The 26,712-nt window shown below is 47.1% G+C and overlaps 1 protein-coding gene and 1 non-coding gene across 5 annotated transcripts in view; both read left to right on the top strand.

Annotated features, from left to right (window-relative positions):
- Aff3 (ALF transcription elongation factor 3) overlaps positions 1-26,712 on the top strand; it is a 494,860-nt gene that overhangs the window by 456,682 nt on the left and 11,466 nt on the right. For all 4 annotated transcript variants that reach the window (NM_001413892.1, XM_087566657.1, XM_087566656.1 and 1 more), the window contains 8 exon segments: positions 448-1,581; positions 3,203-3,327; positions 6,179-6,380; positions 7,234-7,361; positions 18,167-18,230; positions 20,695-20,831; positions 24,951-25,022; positions 26,493-26,586. In NM_001413892.1, coding sequence (NP_001400821.1) covers positions 448-1,581; positions 3,203-3,327; positions 6,179-6,380; positions 7,234-7,361; positions 18,167-18,230; positions 20,695-20,831; positions 24,951-25,022; positions 26,493-26,586 — 1,956 coding nt within the window.
- Trnat-agu33 (transfer RNA threonine (anticodon AGU) 33) lies at positions 4,908-4,988 on the top strand. The gene has a single exon. It is a non-coding gene; the product is annotated as a tRNA-Thr (tRNA).

The following is a 26,712-nucleotide window of genomic DNA, read 5'->3' as shown; positions in this document are numbered from 1 at the left end:
AGAAAGAAAGAAAGGAAGGAAGAAAGAATGAAAGAAAGAACTTTTTAATGCTCAGGGCCTCCCAGATAAATTCACAAAATCTCAGATTTAATCTCAAATTTGGGCGTATATGTGCAAATATTCGTGGAATGCTCTATCTGGATACACATAACTGACTATAATACTTAGAAGTTCTAGGGGTGAGCCGGGGAGGTTCAGTGCTTTCCTGTTGGTTTGTTAAGTGGACTTGAAACTGCTTCATGGTTTAGGAGAAGCCAGGGGCTGGCTGGGCATCCTCTGTGCCAGCAGAGCGCTGCCCCACATACCTGTGTTTCTATTTTGTTTGTTGCCAGCCCATTCAATTTTCTTTTGCTTAGCAGAGAATGTCAAGATCAAAACAGCCAGGGCCGCTTTCAAGTGAGCCTGTTATAAAAGCCGTGTTGTTTGTCCCGGGTTTTCTGTTTTCAGGCCGAACCTGCGTCCTCGAACAAGTGGCAGTTGGATAAATGGCTGAACAAAGTTAATCCTCACAAGCCGCCAATTCTGATCCAAAATGAAAGCCATGGCCCGGAAAGGAATCAATACTACACGCCTGTGAAAGATGAAGGGCAAGACTGCGGGAAACTTCCTGAGATCTGCCAAGCCAGCCTGAGGGACAAGGAGCTCAAGACTGCCTGCAAGGAGGAGCAGCGGCCGAGGACCGCAAACAAGGTCCCTGGCAGCAAAAGTGTCAAGCAAAAGTCCCCGCCCGCTGCGGTGGCTGTGACCGCAGCTGCCCCGCCGCCCGCGGTGCCCAGCGCACCCACGGAGAGTGCACCCGCGCCTACCCGCAGGTCAGCAGGCAAGAAGCCCACCAGGCGCACCGAGAGGACCTCAGCCGGGGACAGTGCCAACTGCCACCGACCAGAGGAGCCAGTGGCCCCAGACGCGCTGGGGGCGAGCGTAGTGGGACCCCTAGAGCCCCCCAAAACCAGGCCCTGTGGTAACAGCAGGACAGGCCACCGCAAGGAGCTGCGCTCCTCAGTGACCTGTGAGAAGCGTCGCACGCGGGGGCTGAGCAGAATTGTCCCTAAATCCAAGGAGTTTATTGAAACAGAATCTTCGTCTTCCTCTTCCTCCTCGGACTCAGACCTGGAGTCAGAGCAAGAGGAGTACATCCTGTCCAAGGCTCCAAGCACCACCGGGAGTGAACAGAGGCTAAAGGAGGCCACCAGCAACAACAGCAGCAGCAGCAACAGCAGCAGCAGCAGCAACAGCAGCAGCAGCAGCAGCAGCAGCAGCAGCAGCACCTCCCGAGCCTCTGTGGGCTCCATCAACGCCAGAACCACCAGTGACATTGCCAAGGAGCTAGAGGAACAGTTCTACACGCTGGTCCCCTTTGGCAGGAATGAACTGCTTTCTCCACTAAAGGACAGTGATGAGGTCAGGTCTCTCTGGGTCAAAATTGACCTGACACTCCTTTCCAGGATCCCAGAACACCTGTCCCAGGAGCCTGGGGTCTTGAGCGCTCCTGCAGCCAAGGACACTGACAGTACCCCAGCCAGCCATGCATTGGACACACCTGCTGAAAAGACTTTGCCAAAATCCAAGAGGAAACGCAAGGTAGGCCTAGCGTCGGGAGGAGTGGTCTCTCTGTGTCTCTCTTTGCACTGGAGGGCGAAAGGTAGTTCCAGATAAGAAGCTGCTAGTCTGGTCTGTGGGCAGCTGCACTTGTGTGTCCCCCAACAATTGCATAAGTAGTTGTTCTACACACGCAATAAGGACGTACCATCACCTTAGAGCTGTGGGTACTTAAGTACCGCCCCAGCCTGAAGGAGTAATCATTCAGCAAGATTGACTGAGTGTGCAGACACAGGCCGGATGCGGGGGAAAGGGGAAACTGATTAAATAAGGTGACGTTGGAGGCAATTCTCCCGGCCAAGATGAAGGTATCCCTCATTTTGGAAGGTATATGCCAAAGGCATAGTCTCTTCCGGACACGGTCATCTTTGTTATCATCAAGGGAATTTATGATACAGGCTCACAATGTGTTTCTTCACACAGTAAGATTAAAAAGCTTATCCCTGTAAAGTAGAACTAGGACCTTGGAAAAGAAGGAACCTTGGAAAAGCTACTTCCCCTGTTCTTAATACATATGCAAATGTTTTTTGATTGTGTGTGTATGTGTGTGTGTGTGTGTGTGTGTGTGTGTGTGTAAGCACACACATGGGTCGTCCTAGGTCTTGAACTGGGGGCATCAGGCTTGGCAGCAGGTGCCTTTTACCTTGCAGGACCAAATGTGTCCATTGTCTGCGTGCCCAGAACAAGGGAACTAGGTTCCCATTCAGTAGAAAACATCACAATTCCCTTGGCCACTCATGCTCCATGCAAACGACTAACCAGACTCCCGACACAGACTGGCACAGCTGGGTCTCCCCCTCCTAAAGCTCCAGAACTGACAACCAAGGACTTAAAGTTGGCTTTGGACTCTTCATGGGGCCACTGTAACAAGGTGAGCTTCGAAGACCCTCTATAGCAGAGGCTGCACCACACAGTCCTGGCTAAAAAGAGCCAAGTTCTGTCTGTCTTTTATGCTTGCATTTTCTCCTGGAAAACACCCCCACCCAACCCTGGGGATGCCGCCCTGGATTAAGCTCTTGCCTCCCTGTGAGCAGCACCAGAGTGTATTTCTGTCGCATCCTGACACTGTAGAGTCAAACACATCGGTGCAGCAAGAACCCAACATGGGTCCTAGCTTACCAAAAGGAACTTTAAAAGTGTTTGGGGATGGAAATTGTGAGCCGGAGCTAAAGTACACCAGGCAGCAGCCACCGATGGCCGTTCGCAAAAGGCAGAGCTGGGGCTTCCCACCACGGTGACTCCAGTAAGCTCAGGCAGAGCACACTTCGTATACTTCATTCTGATACCAGTAAGGGATGAGGGACAGTGACACGACAGGCTAATTCAGACCAGATCTAGTCTGCAAAGCTTAACTCTAAACAGCTTTCACAATCCACGTTTTGATCACAACGTGATATCTTGCCCTTCACTAAGCCATGCATAAACCCAGCACACGTCCTAGTTCACTGAGTGGAAGCTCCACCAGGGGCTGGCTTTGCTGTTGCCTCGTTCTCTAGAGGAGATAGGCAGGGAAACCTCCCGAGAGGCTGTGTGACAGGCAGAGTCCTGTAGCTCACTGGCACCAGAGTCCAAAGCTGATTGGCTTCTGCTTATTACCACCCAGTGTGACAATGAAGACGACTACAGGGAGATAAAGAAGGCCCAGGGAAAGAAGGAGGGTGCCTCACGCCTGGCTGCCTCCACTAACAACACCTTCTCCGGCAGCCACTGCAACGTGAGCATCAACAGGTAAGCCTGTTCCCTGGAAGGTAGGAGTGAGCCAGAGCAGACCGCTGAGTCTGAAAGTCGTGTGCTGTGTTGAGGAGACAGAAGATCCTTTTGCTCTGATCTGAGTCTGTGGGCTTGCTTCCCTCAGATTAACCAAAACTGATACTCTGCTTTTGATAGCTGTGGCAGGTCCTTCCATGTAACCAGAGACCAGCAACCAGGCAGCATAGCTCTGAGCTCTGCACTCTCCCCCAAAATGTGAAAACCAAATATTACAAGCCAGTATTTTAACAGCTACTAAGCACATAAGAACATAAAACCCCAAGGACTTGGGGAATCTGCACTTTGAGTCTGCAGGGGATACACCTGAGCTCTCGGGCGTAGACCAACTGTGGACTTAAAAAGGATGTGTGCTTCCAAGGTCAAACCACCACCTAGTGATTCCTCTAGAGGAACAGCGCGGGCCCCCACATTCCACCCCCCTCTGTGATAAATGATCCTCCAGCAAGGCAAGGTCCCAGGTATTCATTAAAGCAAGTAGCTTAGCTTCAGTCATAGGGGCTTTTCCATTTAGAAGCACCTCAGCCCAGACCCCGCTGTTCCTCTGCTGAGACACCTCTCGCTCTCCCCAACTATACATAGAGGACTTTAACGGGGAGATTAATGGCTCTGCACAGCACATAAAAATGTAAACTGAAAGGTTGGGAAAGACGTAGAGCAGTGCTGAGAGTCAGAGATGAAATTGGAGAACACAGGCCCACAGGCCCACAGTGCTATAGGGATCACCTTGAGGATGCTGAAGTCTTGCACAGGAGGGAACAGATACTCAACGCTCCCACAGTCCTCTGTGCATTCCCAAGGACTAGGGAGATGGGAATGGAGGGACTTTGCTCCCCGCCCCCGAAATATTTTATGTGCATTTGTCAGTGCATTAAATAACCTTCCTATCTAGTGACAGTTATAACCACTGCATAACGATGAGCACAGATGATATTTCAAGGTGTCTGTAATGACAGTCGTATGGCAAGAAAACACCGTGATTTCTGCTGAGGCACAACTGTGGGTGTCACTAAGGTGACTCCATCTTAACAGTTCTTCTGATCCTTGCCCTTGCTTGAGACTGGAGGAGATGCTCCAAAGAGAGCTGAGATGTTTGAGAGTGACAGTGGCGGCGGAACCTTTCTGCTATCCAAAGTCGTGAACCTCCAGTTTAAAATCTCTAGCCCTCATACCGTCTGACAGAGCCTCCCACATCTGATTGCTTTGCTGACACTAAGTAGCGAATGCTAGAGATACAACGTGAGGGAACTAAGCAGCAATACAATGGGAGCAAGTGGATAGTGTTCTCGGTTGGGAAAGATAGTCCCTGAAGCTCTGGCATCGTGCTTCTCAAAATCCCACCACCAAGTTTTACCACTGCAGGAGAGCACAGAGCTGATCACCCAGCTAGCTCTCCAGAGGACACTTCTTTGGTCCTCTATGTAAACTTGCAACAATGAAGAGGGAAAATCGGATATACATACCCATGATGAGACTTAATGTCATAATGTGTTCTTCATGACAATAAAGAATGTAACATGATAGGTGCTTAGAAGCAGGGTTTTGGGGTTGAGGATTTAGCTCAGTGGTAGAGCGCTTGCCTAGTAAGCACAAGGCCCTGGGTTCGGTCCCCAGCTCCGAAAAAAAAAAAAAAAAAGAAAAAAGAAAAAGAAGCAGGGTTTTGCACTCCCATGTCAAGGAATGATTGCTTTCAGGCTTCCCACATCCAACCTTAACATCAGCAGCCTTCCTTTCAGCAGACACAACTTCAGACTCACCCAGAACAGTTGTTCTATAGCATGCTGTAGACTGAGTACTTCTGGAACCAGAGATTCTGTCTCCACACATATCTATTTGCATGATGTTAAAGAACTTTGGTGTTTAATTTAGAGGCCAGTACTTAAGATTCCCACTGTGACTACCAGCTAAGGAAATTGCTTTTGAAGTGACTTAATGGCTTGTTTGCTCTGATAACCAACACATACAATTAACCCATCATAACCCCAGGAGTCAACAACTAAACCTTCATTGGTTTTACTGCTTTGTTGTTGTCGCATAAATTGTATTAGGGACTCTATGGGCATCTTTGGTTAGCAGTGATTGACTATTTCAGGATGACATATCCTTCACAAACAACCCTCCTTCCTCATGCAAACGATCCCCAGCAGTAGGCGTCATCATGTACAGCGCAGACTTTAGTGTAAGTGAATCCGTCTTCTCTGATAGCTGATTTGGAGAAATTCTGTTGACGAATAGACAGTAGTCTTTAAGGTGAAAGGAAGAGCTAAGGACCAGAAACTGTAGTTTTCGGGTACCAGTTGCTTTGTCCTGATCAATGCCTGGTGAATTCTGAGACTCAGTGGTTGGAAGGTGGCTTCAGGCCTTGGAGTCGCCAGGATATGTTGTGACTATATCCTACAGACTCAGTCACTGGCCAGCGGGTGCTCTCTAAGAGACTAAGAGCTCAGTTCCCTACTATGGGTTGTTGCTTGGCTTTTCCAAACTATTCAGGCTCCTGAGGAAAAGCTTATTCATTCGGTATTTGTAGATACCTTGATGAAGAACTGGGAATGCCAACATGCTGCTCTGCTTGGTCCTTCCTTGGCAGGAACTCAAGATTACTCCATGTCCTAATAAAGTAAAGAAACCGAGCGTGAGATTTGTTTATTGTTTACCATGGTCCTGATGCCATAAAGTCACTTCGCCAAAGTAATTCCCAAGAAACTTCTTCCTGACAGCAGAAGTTAAATGAGAGGTTGGGCCGTACAAAGCACGGCCTTTTTTTTTTTTTCCAGTGCAGACGGGGAAACTCTGTTGCTATTTCTCTTTTCAGCTTGGCAATACCAATAAACAAAAATGAAAAGATGCTCCGGTCACCCAGCTCGCCACTCTCTGATGCATGTAAACACAAATACTCCAGCGAGGACGTGACTTCTTCCAGCCGACCTCACGGCAACGGGTTGTTGACTTCTGTGTCTTCCAACAAAGAGCCTAAGGCCGAGAGCCAGCTGCAGTCGCATGCTGGGGACCTCACGGTTTGTCCGGGCTCCTCCTTCCTTAGTAAACTCCGTGAAATTGTGAGCCCGCTACTCTGTCCCTAACTTAGAAATACAGACTCTCACAGGGAGTCTGGTAGCAGCAAATACAACACCTGTAATCCTAGCATTCCGCAGGCTGAGACAGTTCAAAATCAGCCTGATTTACATATCAAAACTTTATTGGAGCGGGGAGGATTCTTAAACCCTACATCTACTAAATCAAAAGCTAAGCCAGCAATCCATTTTAGAAGGCTTCCGTGTGATTCTGATATGTGTCTAAATTGGGAAAAATAAAAGCCCAGGGCCCCCACCCATGGTTACTCTTTGAACTTGAGAAGGTTGCCTAACCTGTCCAGTCTAAGTTCTCCCATCCATGAAAGGAACATAGACCATCCTTTTTCATAATGCTGTGAGAACTGCATTGACCAAGGGGGCAGAAGTCCTCTGCTTGATACCTAGGTAGGCACAGGCCGGGCATCCCTAATCCAAAGGGTTCCAAGATCTGAAACTTGCTGAACACCAACATAATTTCTGCAAATGGGTCATTCCACATCTCCACTCCTCCTAGGAGGAAGCATGGGGCACACAGTTGCATGGGTGTATATGTAATTACTTCATGCATGAGGAGAAACAGATAAGTTTCATGCTTGGACTTGGCTTCTACCTCCCAAATACTCAACCACTTGAGGTCCCCAGTATTTTGGGTAAAGAATTATTTTCTTTATTGAAACAAAACCGTCACCATTTCTAGCATAGAACGGAGCGATATTCTGTGCGTAAAAAAGGTATCTAGTGGCTCTCTTGGCCAAGTAGCCGTGTCTTAGTGGCTTCTGTCTCATTTGTCATTTAGAAGATCTCTCACAACAGTTCCGAAAATGGCATCCTCCACAGCAAATCACGGCCCCAGACTGAGCCATGGTCTCCAGGTTCCAACAGCCACAGGGACTGCAAGAGACAGAAACTGATCTTCGATGACATGTAAGTTGGGACCTTCTTAATATGGTGAGGGAGGAGAATGTAGGGGAAAAAAGATCATTGCCTCTCATTTATGATGTGGCCATTTAAATGCCTCTCTCAAAGGAAGCCCTAACTTTGTGGGCACCCCTGGGCAAACAGGATCACCAGGGCTAATGGGGTTGGCACCTAAGACCTCAGGAAACTGAAGCAAACTGAACTGATGGGCCTTATTTCTTCTTTAATTATGTATGTATCTGTCTGGGTTTGTGTTCATGAGTGTGGCTACTCTCCATCGATCACCCTATAGCTACAGGCATTAGCTGCCCAGCGTGGGTGCTGGGACCAGCGCAAGTCCTCTGCTAGACCAGGGCATATTCTTAACTGCTAAGCTCTCTCTCCTGCCCCCAGTGAGTCCTAGTTCTAAGGATATGGATTAAGGGATGTTGGACTTACAAAACCAAAGGAAGCACTTTTGGTTTTGTAAATTAGAATGGCCAAAGAATAATATCGATTCGCCTCTGAAGGCTGTTTCCTTTCGAGATGAAGGTTCTTCTGTAACAGCATAAACAGGCCTTATATAGTAAAAACAACAGCCCTGACTCCTCTGTCCACTGCTACTGCTAAAACCTGAGTGCCCCTCCCATAGTGAGCATTAGCTCGCAAGGAGAAAGGAGCAGAAGGTAAGAAGACTGGCCAGCCCTGCTCTGGTGAGGCTGAAGATAATTCAGTCTTCCAGGAAGAAAGCAGGTGTCAAATAGGCAGAAGGTAGGCTTTCATGAGCTCAGCCTGAATCCTGCCTTCAGCTGTTAGCTGACCCACAAACACGCAACTCCTGTCCACGTGAGGCAGGATAAATGAAGTCTCCAGAAACAGTAGGCAGGAGATTCCTGCCCAATGGTGGCTTACAGTCCAACTGCAGAGACAGACTGTGAGCCATACGCCCTCTGGAAGTCAAAATATAAAGTGCTCTCAGTATGTCCCGGCCCCTTCTCAGAAGGATAGATAATACCAGCGATGACTACTCCCTTCTGTGGAGGTGCCACAGAAGCAGCAGCAGTGTCTGGGGAGCCTCGGGCACTGCTGGGATCCCACTCCTGCTCCCTCTTCGACAGCCCTCCCTATCCTCACCCAAGTGTAGGCACCTGCTACCTGCTTCTCTGTTGGACCTATACCGAGTGGTAACCTTTTCAGTTTGACTTTATACATTAACCAGGGCACAGAGCTCGGGGTTTGAAAGCCAAAGGTGCATCTGTGTGTCCTTTAAAAAGCAGGTGCTAAGGTAACCAAATCTGCTCCTCCGGTTACTGCAGCTGCATGTGCCGGCTCCATGCATGGCACCCTCCCCTCCCTTCAGCTGCTTCAGCATTCACTTCCCCTTCAGTGAGCCCAATGGTGGGTGCTCATTGGCCCTCAGGACAGCAGCCAGATGGTCAACTGTGGTCTCTTTAGGACTTCGTGTGGAAATTGTCTTAGTCAGGGTTTCCATTCCTGCACAAACATCATGACCAAGAAACAAGTAGGGGAGGAGAGGATTTATTCAGCTTACACTTCCACATCGCTGTTCATCACCAAAGGAAGTCAGGACTGGAACTCAAGCAGGTCAGGAAGCAGTAGCTGATGCAGAGGCCATGGAGGGATGCTGCTTACTGCCTTGCTTCCCCTGCTTGCTCAGCTTGCTCTCTTATAGAACCCAAGACCACCAGCCCAGGGATGCCACCACCCACAATAGGTCCTCCCACCCTTGACCACTAATTGAGAAAATGCCTTACAGCTGGATCTCATGGAGGCGTTTCCTCAAGAGAAGCTTCTTTCTCTGTGATAACTCCAGCTTGTGTCAAGCTGACACACAAAACCAGCCAGCACATTGTCCCTGTGTATTTTAGTCTTTTTTGAGAACAGACAAAACTAGAGTCATACTTGAGGCGATTGTGAGATTTGGGCTTTGGAGTCATAGCCAGTATCAGACGTGTGAGGCACTGAGGTGCTCAAAACACCAAATATCTCCAGTATATGATATAAAGAGCACGATAAGGAGAAAAAAAAACAAATATTTGTGAGAAAATAAGTTTAATGACTTCTCCCATGTTCAAAACAGAGGGCTGGGTCAGAAAGAGCAGCCCAATATCTAAAGTTTCTTCCACTTTTCATGGGGGAAGGAGGGGAATGTTTCTTGTTATGTTCCCAGTCCGTACCAGTCAAGAGGCTGTACCTGTTGGTAAGACTTGTCATTCTATAGTTCTAGTGGTTGCCTGTGCTGGGCTCTTTGTTCTGTTACAGACATGATAGAGGAAATGGGAAACCACTCTTCCATACCTTCTGCATCGAGAGGGGTGGCCACCTGCCCCAAACAATTTGAAATCTCCGTTAGTAAAATAGACACACCACAGAAACAACCACTGGTCTAAGAGAGCTGTGGGAAGATTCTTAAAACCCAAAAGGCAAAGAACCAACATTGCCTCTTCCTTTAAACCATGGAAACAGCCATCCCTCAAGAGACCAAAATGTCTTACACGTCTAGCTGCACCATTCAAAGCACTTACTATGTGTCAGGTACAGGCAACTGCCAGAGTCAGGGGAGAGAAGCCTGGGAATGGGACCGCTCCAACCGCCACTACTGTGATTGCTATGGCCATACCTGCTCCTCTTCCCACCCCTCCTCTTCCCTCTCACTCCCTTATTTTAGTTCCCAGCAGCTTCTCTTCATCCTCTTCCTGCCTCCCATTCCGTTTTCTTCCTTCCCTTCTGTCATAATTAGCTTCAACCTGACACACCTGGAAAGAGAAAACTTCAGTTAAGCAACTGTCTCCATGAGAAATGACCTGTGGGTGTGTTTGCGGGGCATTTTCTTGAGTGTCAGGTGGTGCAGGAGCCCACTATGGGCAGTACCCTCCTAGGCAGGTGACCCTTCCTTCCCTCCCTTTCCCATTGGATTTTTCTCTTTTCCTTCCCTCTTCTCACTTCCTTTTCTTCTTTTCCTTCCCTCTTCTCACTTCCTTTTCCTCTTTGTCTTCCCTCTTCTCACTTCCTTCCCTCCTCTTATTTCCTTTTCCTCCTCTCACTTCCCTCCTCTCACTTCCTTTTCCTCCTCTTTTCCTTCCCTCTACTCACTTCCTTCCCTCCTCTCACTTCCTTTCCCTCCTCTTTTACTTGACAACTTCTGCCCTGGCAGCTTCCTGACCAAGAAAGTCCTCTGCTCCTGCCACCCTCCTTGGCTTATCTTCACTGGGGGCATCAACAGGCCCTGGGACGAGCAGAGAGGCTGCAGGGAGAAGAAAGAAAAGGGCCAGATGGTTAGGACCAGAGTCTTTTGAGAACCTGATGGGAAGCCACTAGAAAGATCCAGAAAGTAGCAGGTGCCAGGCTCTGGTTTACTTAGTTTGTTTTCCTTCCTTCATTTAGTTGTTTACTTTGCAATCACAGCTTCCCCTCCCTCCTCTCCTCTGGCCCTGGCTCTCACCTGACCTCCCTGGTGCCCCCTCCCTTTCTCCTCAGAGAAGAGGAGGTCTCCCCTGGATTTCCACCCAAGCTGCAGTCTGGTAGCTTTATATTTTTAAGGAAATGCATCCTTTTGTATTATAAACACTTGTTAATGGTTGGATAAACATGCACTTCAGACAACAACCAAATCCACCCGGCTGTCAAGAATAGCTATAGCTGAATTATAAATACCTTTCCCAGGGGAGGTCCTGGATCTTTCTATCTTTCTTTCTTTTTCCGTGAATGTGCATGAAAGAACGTTTAGATTCATCAGTCTTCGTGTTTCTTACCAATTAAGCGCAGTTAGTGCTTTGAGGATGCAAATGAACTGAAAGGGGCAGCTCTTATTTTAGAACCTGAATCAAGGTCGGCTTGCTCTTGGTGAGCTGCGGGCGCAGACTAGCAGCAGTCTGACAGCCCCTCCTCCCCCCAACATTCTGCAAAAGCACGGAAAGCTTGAAAGTTATTACTCCCCAGCCTTGGGAGGGAGGTGGCAAACAGACTTTTCCTTCAAAAGACAAAAATCTGAGAATCTCTATCAGAGCGCATCGGTGCTTGGTTCAGCTCGCAGAGTAGATGCCGGTCTCATTAGCACAACGCTGTGGGCTGCGTATTATTTGGTGCAGTAATTAGTGACAGGGAGCTTTGGCAGAGGAGAATTGAGGGATATCTGGGATGGGGAGACAGTCCAGAGATCCTGAATTCACAGAGCTACGTGGTGAAAGGCTTGGCTAGGAATGAAGCCCACCTCCTGCCAGCCGTGTGGCTGTGTTGGAAGCCAGCGAGACTGGAGGCCAGCACCGCCTGCTGCTCCCTGAAGGATGTGCTGTCCCCTGCCCTTACTTCCATGGAAGAGGCAGTCACGACCAGAGCATCCAGCCAATCTACCAAATGTCCCATCTGTCCCCATGATGCCAGTAGCTGGAACAGAGCTACCTATCCCTCCCTGTGCTGAGTGAGGACTCCCTGGGACACACAGTACTGAAGGCCGTGAACATGGGAAATGTGAGTGGCAGGAAGGGACTGGGACTTAGCATTTGTAAGATAATTACGTGACACAGTCTCCTAGCTAAAAGGGTTTTAATTTTATAGAGGAAGGGAAGATTCCCGGATATGAGAGGTCGAATCTCTCGAAGCATGATTTAATCAGAGGAAACCAAGTAGAATTTTTGCATAGGCCATATTGTCATAGGCAGGACACTCTGGGGACCTTTCCGTGGCACCGTTGTCCTGAGGGAGACCTCGCTGCAGCGAAGCTGGACCCCACCTTTTTGTTCTTAGGGAAATGTTGCCGTTGCTTATCCCCCATCTCAGGTTGGGTCCTTACTTCATTGTGACACATGGAAGAACGGAAACGGAAAGGTCAGGTGGAAGGAAAAGTACGTTACCTCTCTTACTGAAGCCTTTAGGCTTTGCTAAAATCAATCCAACGCAGAGAGGAACAGCAATGAGAAGGATGGTTTTCCTTCTCAATAAAAGCTGCTTAAATGATTAAAACCCTGCCTCCCTCAGCCAGCACAACCTGAGAAATGTCCTCTGACTGCCGTGAGGAACTCGGGGTCGGGTGCTCCCCCTCCAGAGAAGCCAGGTTCCAGGCTCCTTGGGATTCCAGTCCGTATCCAGGAACAAAGCTGCATTTGGATCCTTACTGCCTAAACACCAGCTAGCTGCATCCACAGGGTGTGTATAGGCAGCAGCCCCTGGGAGTCCCAGTCTCTGAACATCCCCACCAATATGACTGCTGGAAGGGAGCAGGTGGCAGAACACTCATCCCACCCCACGTCCAGGAAGCTGAGTTTGTCACCCAGTTCTGCAAAGCTAGCACTGCAGAACAGCCCATGTGTGGAAAGGAAACGTCTAACCTCTTGCATGGTCTGGCTCCTCTGGAACAAGCACCTGAAAGCGGAGGACACAGCTAGCGCATGCCAGATGATACCGGGGATATCGAAGGAGAGAGAAATCTATTTGATACCGTCACTCCTCCTCTGTCTGATGTGGATTTCAGTCTCTCCAAGCAAACCATCCCGATTTCTCCACACCCAGGAACCTGTTTGTTCAAACACAGAGAGCTCTCATCCCTGCTGGTTTGCACAAAACAGGCTTGCTCTATGGAAGGATGGCCTTTCAAAGAGGTAGAAATTACAGAACACAGTGTGCCAGCCTCTCTGTGGGAGGCCATTCATCTCTCTAGCTCCCTCAGCCAGGAAAGAGAACAAAAAGCAAAGTCCTCTCTAAAGCTTGCGCTGGGATGTGTCAGGTCGTTTGCACGCTGCTGCTGCTGCTGCTGCTGCTGCTGCTGCTGCTGCTCAGAGAGCCACCGGCCATGCATGTGTTTGTAGATGGTGCTGAGGGAAGAAGGAAGTAAAGGAAGCGTCCTGTTTGGATCAAGTGCACGGATCGCTTTTGTGACAGAGGACTGTTAGAACAATGGTGCCACGGCTGAACTCCAGCTCTGCCATCGGCCAATCCTGGTTGCTGTGGGGCGCCGGCTGCATTCCCCTTTGCACTCACTGTTCAATCGCACCTTTGTCGGTGCATTCATGACCATCCTAAAACACTGTGGAAAATAATGCACTGGATGCCATCACACAAGTGTAAAATGACACTTAAAACCGATTCAGTGAGAACTGTATTCTGCCCTGAGACCATTAGGCTTACCTCAGAACCTTGGACATGCTACATTCTGTACCTCTGACAAGGATGAGGACAAGTTCCTTTTCCCCAACTGACTTGTGTATGGCTCTGGAAAAGAATGTCCTTCGATTAGCATGATTCCATGGCCACGCCGCTGGACAGTCCAAGTGACATCCCATTGGTCCCAATGACTTTGTAATGGCCTGGTTTAAGAGCACAGCAGCCGAAATCACCTGAGAGGAGAAAAATGGGCCAATCGTCAGGCAATTTTCAGCACTTAGGCTAGTGAGCCCTCCATTATATGCAAAGCGGACTCTAACAATTGCGTTTGTAAACGGTCTGCAGACAGCACCGGTTTTCCTCCAGCCTGGCAGGTTACTGTTGTAGCTGCCAGGATCCAGTCGGAAAATTAAACATGTTACTTACCCACAGGCATTGCTGTGTGTCCGTGACTCAGCCTCCACATGGGTTTGGTTTGAAAGATGGCATTCACGTGCTATGGGTAAAACCAGCATTGATTGAAGAACACACATTAGGAACCATCAGCTGCTGCCGTCTCTTAGGGTACCTTAGAACGTCTGTGAAATCTCAGACGCCATAGCTTATGACTGAGACCGTCCCCCCCCCCCCAGGGGAACAAAATGCGTTTAAAATGGCAATCTTTTAGTGGTGAGGTCTACAAGACAGGACACACACACACACACACACACACACACACACACACACACACAATGACCAATCTTAGATACTGGAGCGTAGAGCAGATAATGATGAGGAGTATTTCAAGTTGCCATGGAGACATTCTCTGGCTCATTGGCTTATGATGCGGAGCCCTCTCAGAAGGCAACACTCTTCCCCTAAGCTCAGAAGAAATTCAGTACAATTCAAGGATCACTGTAGGCTGGGGAAGATCAAAGCAGTCAGCAGCATGGTTGCTGCTGGAATGTACCAGTGGCCGAGCTGCGCACGCGCAGTAACCCTAGCCCTGTAAACTTGGAAGGTAATTAGTTACCCACCAAGTATAGCACAGACTAGTTCTCTACAATGGTTGGAAGGAGTCAGACCCAAGGCAATGCTAATTGTTCCTGGCAGTGGCCAGACTCCAAAGGGGGTATCCTACGGTTCGTGATAGGATTTGGTGAACTCTCAGTGAGTGAGCAAAAAGCACGATACTGCCAGCAGGGGAAAGGAAGAGCAGAGCTTCAAAGCAGGGGAGACAGGTCACCAAAACTGATGAAAACTGCCTAGACTTTGCTCAAAGTCCCTCGTGAATACCTAACCTGAATTAAGTAAGATTAGACTTCAGAGGCCCCAAAGGTTGATTTTAAGACAAGATGGCAACACAGCAGAAACCATATTTTAGAAACACTGGTTAAGGAGTGGGTTTCCAGATTGACGTCAAGGAAGCTGGAGTTACAGACCCCCAAAACTATGATAAAAGCCGACTCAGATGGTTCTTCCTTAAGAGAAGAGGAATAGGGACTGGAGAGATGGCTCAGCAGTTAAGAGCACTGACTGCTCTTCCAGAGGTCCTGAATTCAATCCCCGGCAACCACATGGTGGCTCACAACCATCTGCAATGAGATCTGATGCCCTCTTCTGCTACAGTACAGTACAGCTACAGTGTACTCATATGCATAAAAATAAAAATAAATTTCAAAATAAGTTTAAAAAACAGAAGAGGAATGGTAAGAGGAGGCACGGACACATCTGGCAACCAGAGAGAACCAGTGAGAACTATAAACTCGCTTCACACCGTCACCTCTGGGATCTGAAACTCAGGAGTCAGTCTAGGCTTGGTTGCAGGCGAGTCTAATTGTCTGTCGCAATGTGAAGCCATAGACCAATCAGAGCTGCAGCCTTCTGATGCCTTAACAGCAAATGCATGCCATGGCATAGCGTCCCAAACCCACAGGATCTAAACCATCAGGAAATGGTCCCTAGAGGCTGGAGAGATGGCTCAGAGGTTAAGAGCACTGGTTGTTCTCCTAGAAGACCTGGGTTCAGTTCCCAGCACCTACTTGGCAGCTCACAACTGTCTGTGGCTCAGATCTCAGGGGATCCAACATGCACATGATATAAAGATACACATGTAGACAGAATACTCATTCACATGAAATAAAGATTAAAAAATTTTTAAGTAAAACTAAGACTTTAAAAGAGAAGAGAAATGGCCCGTCATCCATAGACTTCGGATGGTCACCAGTAGCTTGTCACTGTGACAGTGGCGCTCAATTCAGGATGTTAACGGATGAGGTGGTTCTGTGTGCAGCACAGAATACGTGGACACGACGTAATTTCTGCTCAGTTTACTTCACTGTGAATCTAAAAATGCTCTAAGAAGGGTTTGTTTAAAAGCAGAAGCAAGCAAGTGATAACCATGGAAATTGCCCAAGTTTGAACCAGTCTGTCTGTGGCCGAAGGAGGAGCGCTCTGTTAAGGCAACTGGACCAGCATTCAAGATGAGCTGTGGGTCCCCGGGAGATGAACTAGAAAAGCAGAGGTGACAGAGGCCCTCTTAACCAAGGAAACCTTTAGCCACAGCAGAGACCCGAAGGCTTCAGACCTGGGTGGGAGCAAGGATGGTGAAGCAGCCATTGCTGAAAGACAAACAGTCTCCTTCAGGAAATTCCGCGGCTGCCTTGCTGCTTCTTTACATTGCCACAACCCTGACAAAATTTGTAAAGAAATAAGAAATAGGAAATGTGGTGCCTGTGTCTGTGTGGTGTGTGTGTGTGTGTGTGTGTGTGTGTGTGTGTGTGTGTGTGTGTGTGCGTGTGTTAACTTTTTTATATTACTTTTAATGTTTTGTACAGTTCAGGTGTTGCCTCCCTCCTGATCTGCCCTCCCACAGTTCTTCATCCCATTCCCCCTCCCCCTGTCTCCAAAAGAATGTCCCCTACCTCCCATCCCTACTCCCCAACCCTCCTGCCAGGCCTCCCGGCTCCCTGGGGCCTCACGTCTCTTGAGGGTTAGGCACATCTCCCAGATCAGACCAGGCATCCTCTGCTGTATATGTATCGGGGGCCTCCAACCAGCTAGTATATGTTGCCTCGTTGGTGGCTCAATGCCTGAGAGATCTCGGGGTCCAAGTTTGTTGAGGCTGCTGGGCTTCCTATGGGGTTGCCCTGCTCCTCCTCCTCAGCTTCTTCCAGCCTTTCCCTAATTCAACCACAGGGGTCCCCCGGTTCTGTCCATTGGTTGGGCATAAGTATCTGCATCTGTCTCAATCAGCTGCTTGTCCGGCCTCTCAGAGGACACCCATGCTAGGCTGCTGTCTGTAAACACACCATAGCATCAGAAATAGTGTCAGGCTTTGGGGCCTCCCCTTGAGCTGGATCCCCCTTTGGCCCTGTCACTGGACCTTCTTTTCCTCAGGCTCCTCTCCATTTCCATCCCTGCAGTTCTTTCAGACAGAAACAGTTTTGTCTGTGGGATGGCAACCCCATCACTCACTTGATGCCCTGTCTTTCTATTGGAGGTGGGCTCCACTAGTTCCCTCTCCCCACTGTTGGGCATTTCATCTAAGGTCCCCTCCCTTTGAGCCCTGAGACTCTCTCTCTCTCTCTCTCAAACTCAAACTGAATTATTTGATTTGATCCTGATTTTGTTTCTCAATTCGATTAATGAGATGTAACATTAACTCACATTCATTATCATAGCACGTACTGATCTTTTAAGCACTCCGATCTCTTTGAATAAAGAAATGTTCTGACCACCCGGTATTGCAGTGAGGTAAAAGACCCATTAGACTCTAAAACAAGACAGTTTAAAATAAGCAAAGCATAACAGGTAGAGCAGCCCATGACTAATGTCTCTGCTGACATCACATCCCCTGGCTGACATTCACAAAGAGGTCAAGAGTATTGATCACATAACACACAGAAGGCAAAAAAGTTTATGCTGATGGCATCTAAAGGATGTGAAGGACTTATTATTATTATTATTATTATTATTATTATTATTATTATTAATCTATTTTTAAAGGCACCATCCTATGTCTGGCTTAGTGTGACTCAGGGTTGTTATGCACAGGCGATCGGTCTCAGGACAAATTGCCTTCATCTCCCAGAAGAACTGGCACTGGCCAGGGTTATTGCTTCAATATTACACGTGTCTAATGCTTCTGTTTACCAGCTAGCTACTCAGCACTGCAGATGATACATGGTATCTTCGCATTGTTACAAGGTAGACATCATTTTACAATTAACTTTATTACAATGGAACATAATCACCACACTGCATCACAGTTCTTTGGTTTCACTGTGAGGCTTTAAGATAATTAAATATATGGGCATACAACTCCAGGTACCATTTCTGTATATAAATGGCATACTCACAAGAACAAATAAATATTCACCCATACATATCCAGGATACCATGCAAAATAAGATTTTTTTTTTTTACTTTTTTCTTATCCATACAATAAAAAAAAAACTTATCCACAAATTAGGCACTGAGGGATCACGTTAAAATAACTATAAATAAAGGCTACCTGCGTGTATTGAGTGGGTTTTGAATTGCTGACCTAGGAGAAAAATAATGTATGTTGTGTACAGGCTGTAATTTGAGAGTGCAGAAAGTAGCCATGATTCTGTATTAAGCAGAGTGTTGTTTTTTTTTTAATTGTGCTTTATGTTTGAATGAAAGGAAAGCGTATTTTCCATAGATCTCGCACTTAAGCAGTGATGGCATCCGATGTTCCCCTCTTGCAGGCCCCGAAGTGCGGATTATTTCATGCGAGAAGCTAAGCGGATGAAACACAAAGCAGACGCCATGGTGAGACCCTTTCTTTCTCGACTCACTCACCCAAATTGTGTTTTTTACTGCAGCTCCGTCACTGGGGCGATACAGCAAGGGCAATTATAAAATCTATTACAGGGATGGCTGGGCCTGCTAAATGGGAAAATGTTTATATAATCAAAGGCTCATAGCCCAATAAATTACAACCTCACTCAGCAATGTCTAACTGGAAGAAAGCCCTGGATAAAAGAATATTGCCATTTAGTCTTAAGGTTCGAGTAGTAGCCAGAGCCAGGGGAATCAGTGGGTGGAGCTATTAGAAACAAATTAAATTTGCATTTTACTCCCTGGCTACTCTGGCTGGCTATTCCTTGGCTCAGGCCCACAGTCAAATCTCTCTCCAGGAAGACGGGTGTCCCCGTGTGAGGGCCAAAAAGGAACACATCCCCTGAAGTTTTACAACGTAGAAATGGTCACCTGCACTTGACACCTTGGGTTGCCATGATCTGATCTTTTCAAAGAATAACTTTTCTGACTCGGGCGATCTCCAGTTTTGGAGACCTTAAAAGCTTTCAGGCAAGAAATAGAAAGACTTCTGGTGAGTTTGTTTCTACCTAGAAATTCTAGTTGTCTTCCCCTCCGGAGTTCATAACGAGGTCCGGTAGGGGCGGAGTTGAAGGTGGTATCTAAGGTACCTTTCAGAATATGATTCCAGTGAGGAAGATCCGTAAACCCTGAGGGCCCGGTGTGCCCCATGCTGCCCATTACTATCTGATGTCACCTGTGGAGGAACACTGGAGTAATGTGGATATAGACAGTGAATATCAGAAATTAGGAGATTACAAGAAACAGCTCTTGTCCTCAGAGCCCCACAATTCAAAGGTTTGGTAAAGAGCTTAGGTCGCCCGGAGAAGCTGATGTGTAGCTCGTCCTTTCTTAAAAGCTCGTACTTAAAAGCGAAAGAGAAGGAAAGGGAGGAAATTAATTAGGGCATGCACATGCATGGCCACTGCCGAGCAAAATCACATTTTTCTTTTTTTTTTTTTTCCTTTGGTTTGGTTTGAGGACAGTTTCTCTGTGTAACCCTGGCTGTCCTAGAACTCAACTCTGTAGACCAGGCTGGCCTTGAACTCAGGGATCCACTAGTCTGTACCTCCCAAGAACTGGGATTAAAGGTGTGTGCCACCATGCCCAGCTGCATGTTTTATCACGTGTTGTTGATTTGTTAACAAGTAAGAGTTCTGCTTTGTGCTCGTTTTCAAAGTTATCATTGTTAGTGAAAGTTGGGGGTTTATTTATTTATATTTATTTTATTTCAGTGGTAGGGCTCAAGAGCAGTTAAGAGAATGTATGTGAAGTTTTCTTTGATTAATAAATCATGGGAAAACAGAGGTGGTTTTGCAAGGCAAGAATGTATGGTTTTCTAGAGCAGCATTCTGTGTCTAGAGCCAGAGCCTTAATTAACACAGAGCTCTAAACTTGGGAGAACTCAGGCTGTCGAGCTGGCCCATGGCTGCCGCAGATGCTGTAGGAAGCCTGTTCTTTCCGGGTACGTTCAGCCAAACTGTAGGTGCTATTGAATCTGTGCTGATTAGTGCGAGTGTAGACAGTGTGGATAACCCCCCAGAGTTGTTCTTGTGGTTGATTTTTAGCTCCGGGCCTCATTTTGTGGAATTGAAGCAGAACCCTGGGTTGATCTCCCCTTTGTCCCTGTCCTCAGTCTTCCCTTTAGTGAGGTCCTCTCAGCAATGAAGTACACAAGGGTAGACATGCAGGGGGTATAAAGTCACAAGTAGCACATGGGACAGTAATCAAGGCCCTGAACTATCATTGTTACAGTTGCAAAGACAGCTGTGAAGATCTATGTATAGAGCCAGAACTTTACATGTTTAGCACTATGTGGGGATGAACTTACCAGGCCACTGGGGAGAAGGAAGCAGAAATTTGCAACATTGTACCTTTGAGCTGCACTGCAGCTGTCAGTCACATGACCCCTACTTGTAAGCACCTACTTGCCTGACTGACTGACTGGCGGTCTGAGAGAATAACTGGAGAGGCCTTGCGCTGGTCTCTTTTGTCCACGGGAGTTGGGTTCCGAGCTCCAAGCTCCCACAGCATTGACGCTTCAGATTAGCCAAAGCCTTCTATGCACTGCTTTCCACATACATGCCTGTTTTTAATATGCACTTAAGCACAGAAAGACACTATCAGTGACCAGTAAATACTGATCACATAGAGCAGCTATAATAGAAAGCTATCACAAAAAAGAATAAGCTCAAGAACTGTATATCTCTGGAATTTTCCTCATAACATTTCCAGATCATATTGACGGCAGGAACCTGAAACTGTGGAAAATGAGCTATGAATGGCAGAGAGAGCTAACCTCCCCTCAAATTTTTGAGCTCAAAAACTGGGTTTCTCAAAGCCTATGAACTCTGCAGCAATCCCCCCTTTTTAAAAAGCTCTCATGAAGGAACTCCTCACCGATTCTGTTTGTCAGGTGGAGAAGTTTGGGAAGGCCCTCAACTATGCCGAAGCAGCCCTGTCCTTCATCGAGTGTGGAAACGCAATGGAACAAGGGCCGATGGAGTCCAAGTCTCCGTACACCATGTACTCGGAGACAGTGGAGCTCATCAGGTAAGCAAGCCCTGCTTCCAGGATGGGAGGGGCAGAGAGCGGTGGGGCAGGGCAGAGGATGGGCAGGGCGGGGCAGAGGATGGGCAGGGCAAGGGAGTGGTGCACATAAGCACTTATGGGCAACACTAAGAATGGTTGCCTTCTCTAGCAGCCACTGGGATCCAATGTTCCTCTGTAAATGGTTTTTAAATCTTAATAACTCTATTAGTTATTAATATGACTCAGCCAGCCCCCCAATAATTGAGGCAGAGTCCTTTGGATTTTTAAAATCAGCGTTAGCTCAATACTGTGTGAATTGCCCCTAATCTTTCTCTACGCTAGACTGTTAATTCCCCAGTTGTTCTCGCCAAGTGCTTCCTGTCTGAGTCTTGCCCAGGTTATTTCTGCCCCATCAGTCTGTCCGTGGGGCATTTCAGCCACGAGGCCCATCATGTCTAATAGAATTCTCTTCATCTTCTTCCCCTACGCCTTTCTTCTCCTCTTTCCTCTTTCCCTCCTCCGTGTCCCTACCTGTGACCCTTCTCCCCCAGGCCAATAACTGAAACCCCACCTGCCTCTCTATTCTCCCCAGGAATTGGCTTTTATTTAACTTTTATTTAACCAATAGCTTTAAGTTGGGGATCAAGGTTTGCATGACAATGGCTAGTATCCATGAGAATTTGCTTGTGAGACTGCAACCAGATCCTGGGGTTCAGAATTCAGCATGTGTATATACCACACCAGACCAACTCCCAATGTCCCCCCCCCAAAATAAAAATGGGGAGGGGCTTACAGCTTTCACTTGGCTTGCCTTCCTATTTCCTGTGTAAGGCAGGGCACCTCCTGCACAAAATCCTCCCTGGCTGTCCAAGGAAAAGGCACATCAGAGTGAGTGGGGACAGGACATGTCCCCGTGTCCCTCAGATAGGAAGTGGTAGGTGTTGAACTCATTTCTTCTCTAACCTGCTTGAAAATAAAAGGTCAGTCAGGGGAAATGGAGATGTAAGTGTGTGGTAGACCAGTTGCCAGGCTGCACAACTCCTGGGTTCAGTTCTTGTCACTCAAATGAATAAATGTATTCATTCATCCTACTTCTCAAGAGTGGTGAGAAAAGAAACAACAGTGATAACCTCATTCTGAAATGTAGACCTAAGTAGGCGTTTCTCGGAAGGAAACATAGGAAGGACCATCACTGTATTGCTAAGGAACAGGAATTAAAAACACAGGCAGGCCCGGTATGCAGTTTGCGATTATTAAATCTCTGAGACCATGGGGTCTACAGTGAGCTTCAGTGCCATGTCCTGCTTAAAGACAGACATGCTGTAAAATGGACAGATAGATCACCACAGCAAAGCCCATAAAACACACAGGTTGCAGATGCTCCCACTGAGACCGGCCACATGACCCAGAGGGAGCACAGTTCAGAGTGAGTGACATACCCAGAAGGTGGAGGCGAGGGGAGGGTCTCTTACCTGCAGGATGATTGCAGTTAATGGTAAGGTGTGTTTCAGAGCAGCTTCAAGAGAGCTTGGTTGGTTTGTTTGTTGGTTTGGTTGGTTTGTTTGTTGGTTTGGTTGGTTGGTTGGTTGGTTGGTTGGTTGATTGGCTGGCTGACTGGTTGGTTGGTTGGTTGATTAGTTGAACATTCTCACACACACACAAAAGCAAACCTTGGCTTTATCAGTATACAGTGTGAATTTGTATCACATGTCAAATTGTACCCCATAAAAGCGTAACCAGTAAAGAACTGGGCTGGAATGGGATTTGTAAAGGAGCGCTGGTTACTTTGCCAATTAAATCTGTGCCTTACCCACCAGACCTAGGTCCCCTCTCCCTAAAAGACCCTCAGGAGCCAGGGCAGGGGCATCTATCTATGGGGGAGAGATTTCCTCCCTCCCCAGAGCTCCCCAGAGCAAAGGATCATAATCAATTCAGGGGAACAAAGCCCCCTTAGGATTCTTGCCCGTGCACACTGTTAGGTTGGGACTCACTCCCAACACATGAATTTCTGAGTCCCTACAAACTACAGCATAATCACAAAAGATCTAACTTTGTATGTATGTACGTATGTGCATGCATGTATGCACATGTGTGTGTATGTATTTATGTGTGTGGTGTGTGTATGAATGTGTGTATGTATTTATGTGTGGTGTGTGTGAATGTGTGTGGTGTATGTGTGATGTGTATGTGGTGTATGTGTATGGTGTATGTGTGTGGTGTGTGTGACTTGTGTCTGTGGTATGTATGCATAGTGTGTTTGTGGTATGTATGCATTATGTGTATGTAGTGTGTGTGTGTGTGTGTGTGTGTGTGTGTGTGTGTGTGTGTTATCACTAGAGCCCTAGAATGAGAAGAAAAGAGAAAGGGGCAGAAAGAATGTATTAGAAAATGCAATGGCTAAAAATCACAGAAGAGACAGGTTCAAAAAGCCAAGAATAACCCAAACAGGCTAACCCTAAAAAAATACACACCAAGACAGGCCAAGACACACCATGACATGCCATGACACGCCATGACAACATGGGACTACAAAACCCAAATTCCTGAAAGCAACCAGGAAGCAAAGGCATGTTGTCAGTATTGAGACCACCTCCAAGGACAGCAGCAGTCTCCTCTCACCTGGGGCAGAGGGAGTGTGCTGGTTTTCAAGTCCAAAACCAACTACCCAGTGTTATAGCTGGAGTCAGGCTAGGGAAGCCAGAAGCATTTGTCTCTAACCAACCCACATGAGGGCAGAAGCATTCTTCCTTTCCCGCTCAGGCTCTCCGGGCACGGGAGGTTGGGAAATACAACAAAACCACATTGCATTTGGAGAATGCCATAGTACAAACTAGCTATTTGTAAATACAACCTAGCTAATAAAAACAAGTAAAATATAAAATTTTTAAAAATATTTTTTAAGACTGAAGGAGCTTCGTCAGTAAAAAAGATGAGGCAGAAGAAGGAATCTTGGCATGTCCGGGAGGAAAGAACAGAAGTGTAGCTGGGTACACAATACACTGTTCCTTCCAGTGAGCTTTGTAAATGGTTTGATGGTTGAAACAAAATTTATACCACCACCTGCACTGAAGATACTATTACTTAAAAGAAGGGAGGTAAAGTCTTCTCTGCTTCAGTCGGTGTAAAATGTTGATACCATCAAGCAGGTCACGAAGACAGGGTATTACCCAGGGCAAGCTCTGGAGAAACTGCAAAAGGCTGCACTTGGAGCTTGCAAACCTGTAGCAATAAGGTAGCGTTACTTTCTCAGTCATTTTCAGCAAGCTGCTTGCTCTGCCAAGAGCTTCACAAAGTAAAATCTGGGCTACTCTCTACATCTAAGTACCAGGGTGAGCTTCACCTCCATTCTTAGTGACACAGCGTAGTAGAAATGTAGGGAAAAAAATGACGCTTTACCATATCTGTGACTAGTTCTCGAGCTTGTAGCACTCCTAAGACTTTGTCCTGAGGCTGGAGAGATGGTTCAGCGGTTAAGAGCACTGACTGCTCTTCCAGAGGCCCTGAGTTCAGTTCCCAGCAACCACATGATGGCTCACAACCATCTGATGCCCTCTTCTGGTGTGTCTGAAAACAGCTACAGTGTCCTCATATAAATTAAATAAATTACATATATATATATATGATTAAAAGCATGCACCTTTTTAAAGAAAAGAGTTTGTTCTTTTTCACCGAAGTGCAGAGGGTAGCACATTATAAAAGCCGTCTCCTTCTAGTAGGCACAGTAAGGCCATCAGCAAGCTTTTAAGGCAAACTTGTCAGCAGCGGGAACACCTATATACTTGGGCTGGAGAGCTGGTCCAGTGGTTAAGAACACCCATTGTTTGTGCAGAGGACCCAAGTTGAATCCCCAAAGTCACAGTCACTTTTTGACTTGAGATCCCGGTGTAGGTAAAAAAAAAAAAAAAAAAAAAAAAAAAAAAAAAAAAAAAAGAAAGGAAAACTACCTGAGGGTGGAGTGGAGAACCATAGAAAAGGATCCATTGATACCCAGAAAGCACTTTTTAATTCCTTTGCTTCTTTATTTTACCTTTTCTTTTTTCTTTCTTTCTTTTTTTCTTTTTCTCTTTTTTTCCGGAGTTGAGGACCGAACCCAGGGCTGAGCTAAATCCCCAACCCTACCTTTTCTTTTTTTTTTTAAAGGTATGCTATGAGACTAAAAACCCACTCAGGCCCCAATGCCACACCGGAGGACAAACAGTTAGCTGCGCTTTGGTAAGTATAACCCCAGCTCTGCAGATGGGGTGCTGAGCCACCTTGCGCTTCCCGGAAGCTCCAGCCCACTTAACACCAAGCTGCTCCAACAGCCAAGAGATCCAGACCATGTTTCCCTGCGATACCCTGAGTTCACAGTGACCAGTTCACATATGTGCACACACACATGCACACACATGCACACACACACACACACACGCACACGCACACACACACACACACACACACAGAAAAAAAAACAAAGTAAAAATAGTAGGCCTCGTCTTAGTCCTTTGAACTCCAATGGTGCAAAATGGAATTTTTCTTGTAATTAGCACTTTAGATGCAGTCAAGAATCATCGACAAGTTACTTTGCATGCCAAGTCAGTGTGTACGAATACCCACCATCCATTATCGTTATCAATACACTGAGCCGAGGGGATGATCCTTATACTTGGGCAATAAAATAATTTCTTTCACACTAGCTAATGGGTCATCAGTCTCCCTGCACTTAGGATTACGGTAGTCAGGGCTGTGCAGGGATAACTCTCCCCACAGCATCTTCTCTACCACCTCAACCCACCCCTCACACCTGCAAGGCCCTCTCCCAGTCTTTCTCGTCCCTTTATCTGTGAATTCAAAGCGGTGTGCTCTCGGCACGCTTCCCCAAGCTCTAGATCTAATCTGTGAGATGGAGAATCAGATGGGATCTCAGACGGCATAACTGCAACAAGATAGGCTTGAGCTGTTTGAGGTGATTTCCTCTGGAGTTTGAGGGGACAGAGAGGTGGGTCAGGGTGTACTGGGCATCTTGCAATTGTAACAGAACAATACCTGATCCGAGCTGAGGTAGAATTACCAGGGACAAACACCGGGAAAGAGAGAATGAGTCTCGGGAAGTGCTAAATACGCCCTTTTCTTTATTGAAGTACCATGGTGGGATTAATAAACTAACGGCGATTAATAATCAACTCTGGAATATGTGGAGGATATAAATAGTTATACAAAACCTTGTAGTAAATGAGCGAACGTAACTTGGCCTCGGATTAGTATTTCCGTTGTGGCTGTAATGCACTTTATTTGAAATGATTACAATCTAGTAAAGCGTTAACAAGCAGAGGTGATAAAATCTGAAATTGCTGTCCTGTCTGCGAGGCCAATAGCTCACCAAGCAAAGCCTTATAGACTGTGTGCTAGCACTCCCTCGGGCTCTAGTGGGGAGACACTGCCCTCTGGTGGTAGAAGAAGAAAGAGGCCTGAACCAGTTCCCAGCAAAGAGCTCTTAGAGCTTCATCTTGTGGCAAACGCAAGTATGGGGCGCCTCCTTGGAATCTTGAGTCGCGTTTTCTGAACAAAAGGAACGTCAAATGCTCATACATGTACTTAAGACGGGAACATTCTAGAGGCATAACTCAAACTATTGAGCCGGAAATGGCAGGATTTGTTCAAGCTTCGCTGTGAAGGACACACTTTCCTCTTCTTCCCCTGCAGTTACCGATGCCTGGCTCTCCTATACTGGCGGATGTTTCGACTCAAAAGGGACCATGCTGTCAAGTATTCAAAAGCACTAATCGACTATTTCAAGGTACCGTCTAGCAAATAAGCACTGTGATTCCTCGTGCTGGGTTCTCTCCCTGGCAGAGGCACCCCTGAGAGGCCCCATGCACCCTTTGCCTTGAGGCTAAACCTGACATCTCTGTAGCCCAGAGTC

The sequence above is a fragment of the Rattus norvegicus genome, chromosome 9 (assembly GCF_021556685.1).
Source record: "Rattus norvegicus strain SHRSP/BbbUtx chromosome 9, alternate assembly SHRSP_T2T, whole genome shotgun sequence".
Taxonomy (NCBI): domain Eukaryota; kingdom Metazoa; phylum Chordata; class Mammalia; order Rodentia; family Muridae; genus Rattus; species Rattus norvegicus.
The sequence above is the reverse complement of the archived record's forward strand: the minus strand, read 5'-3'. Positions and strand labels throughout refer to the sequence as shown.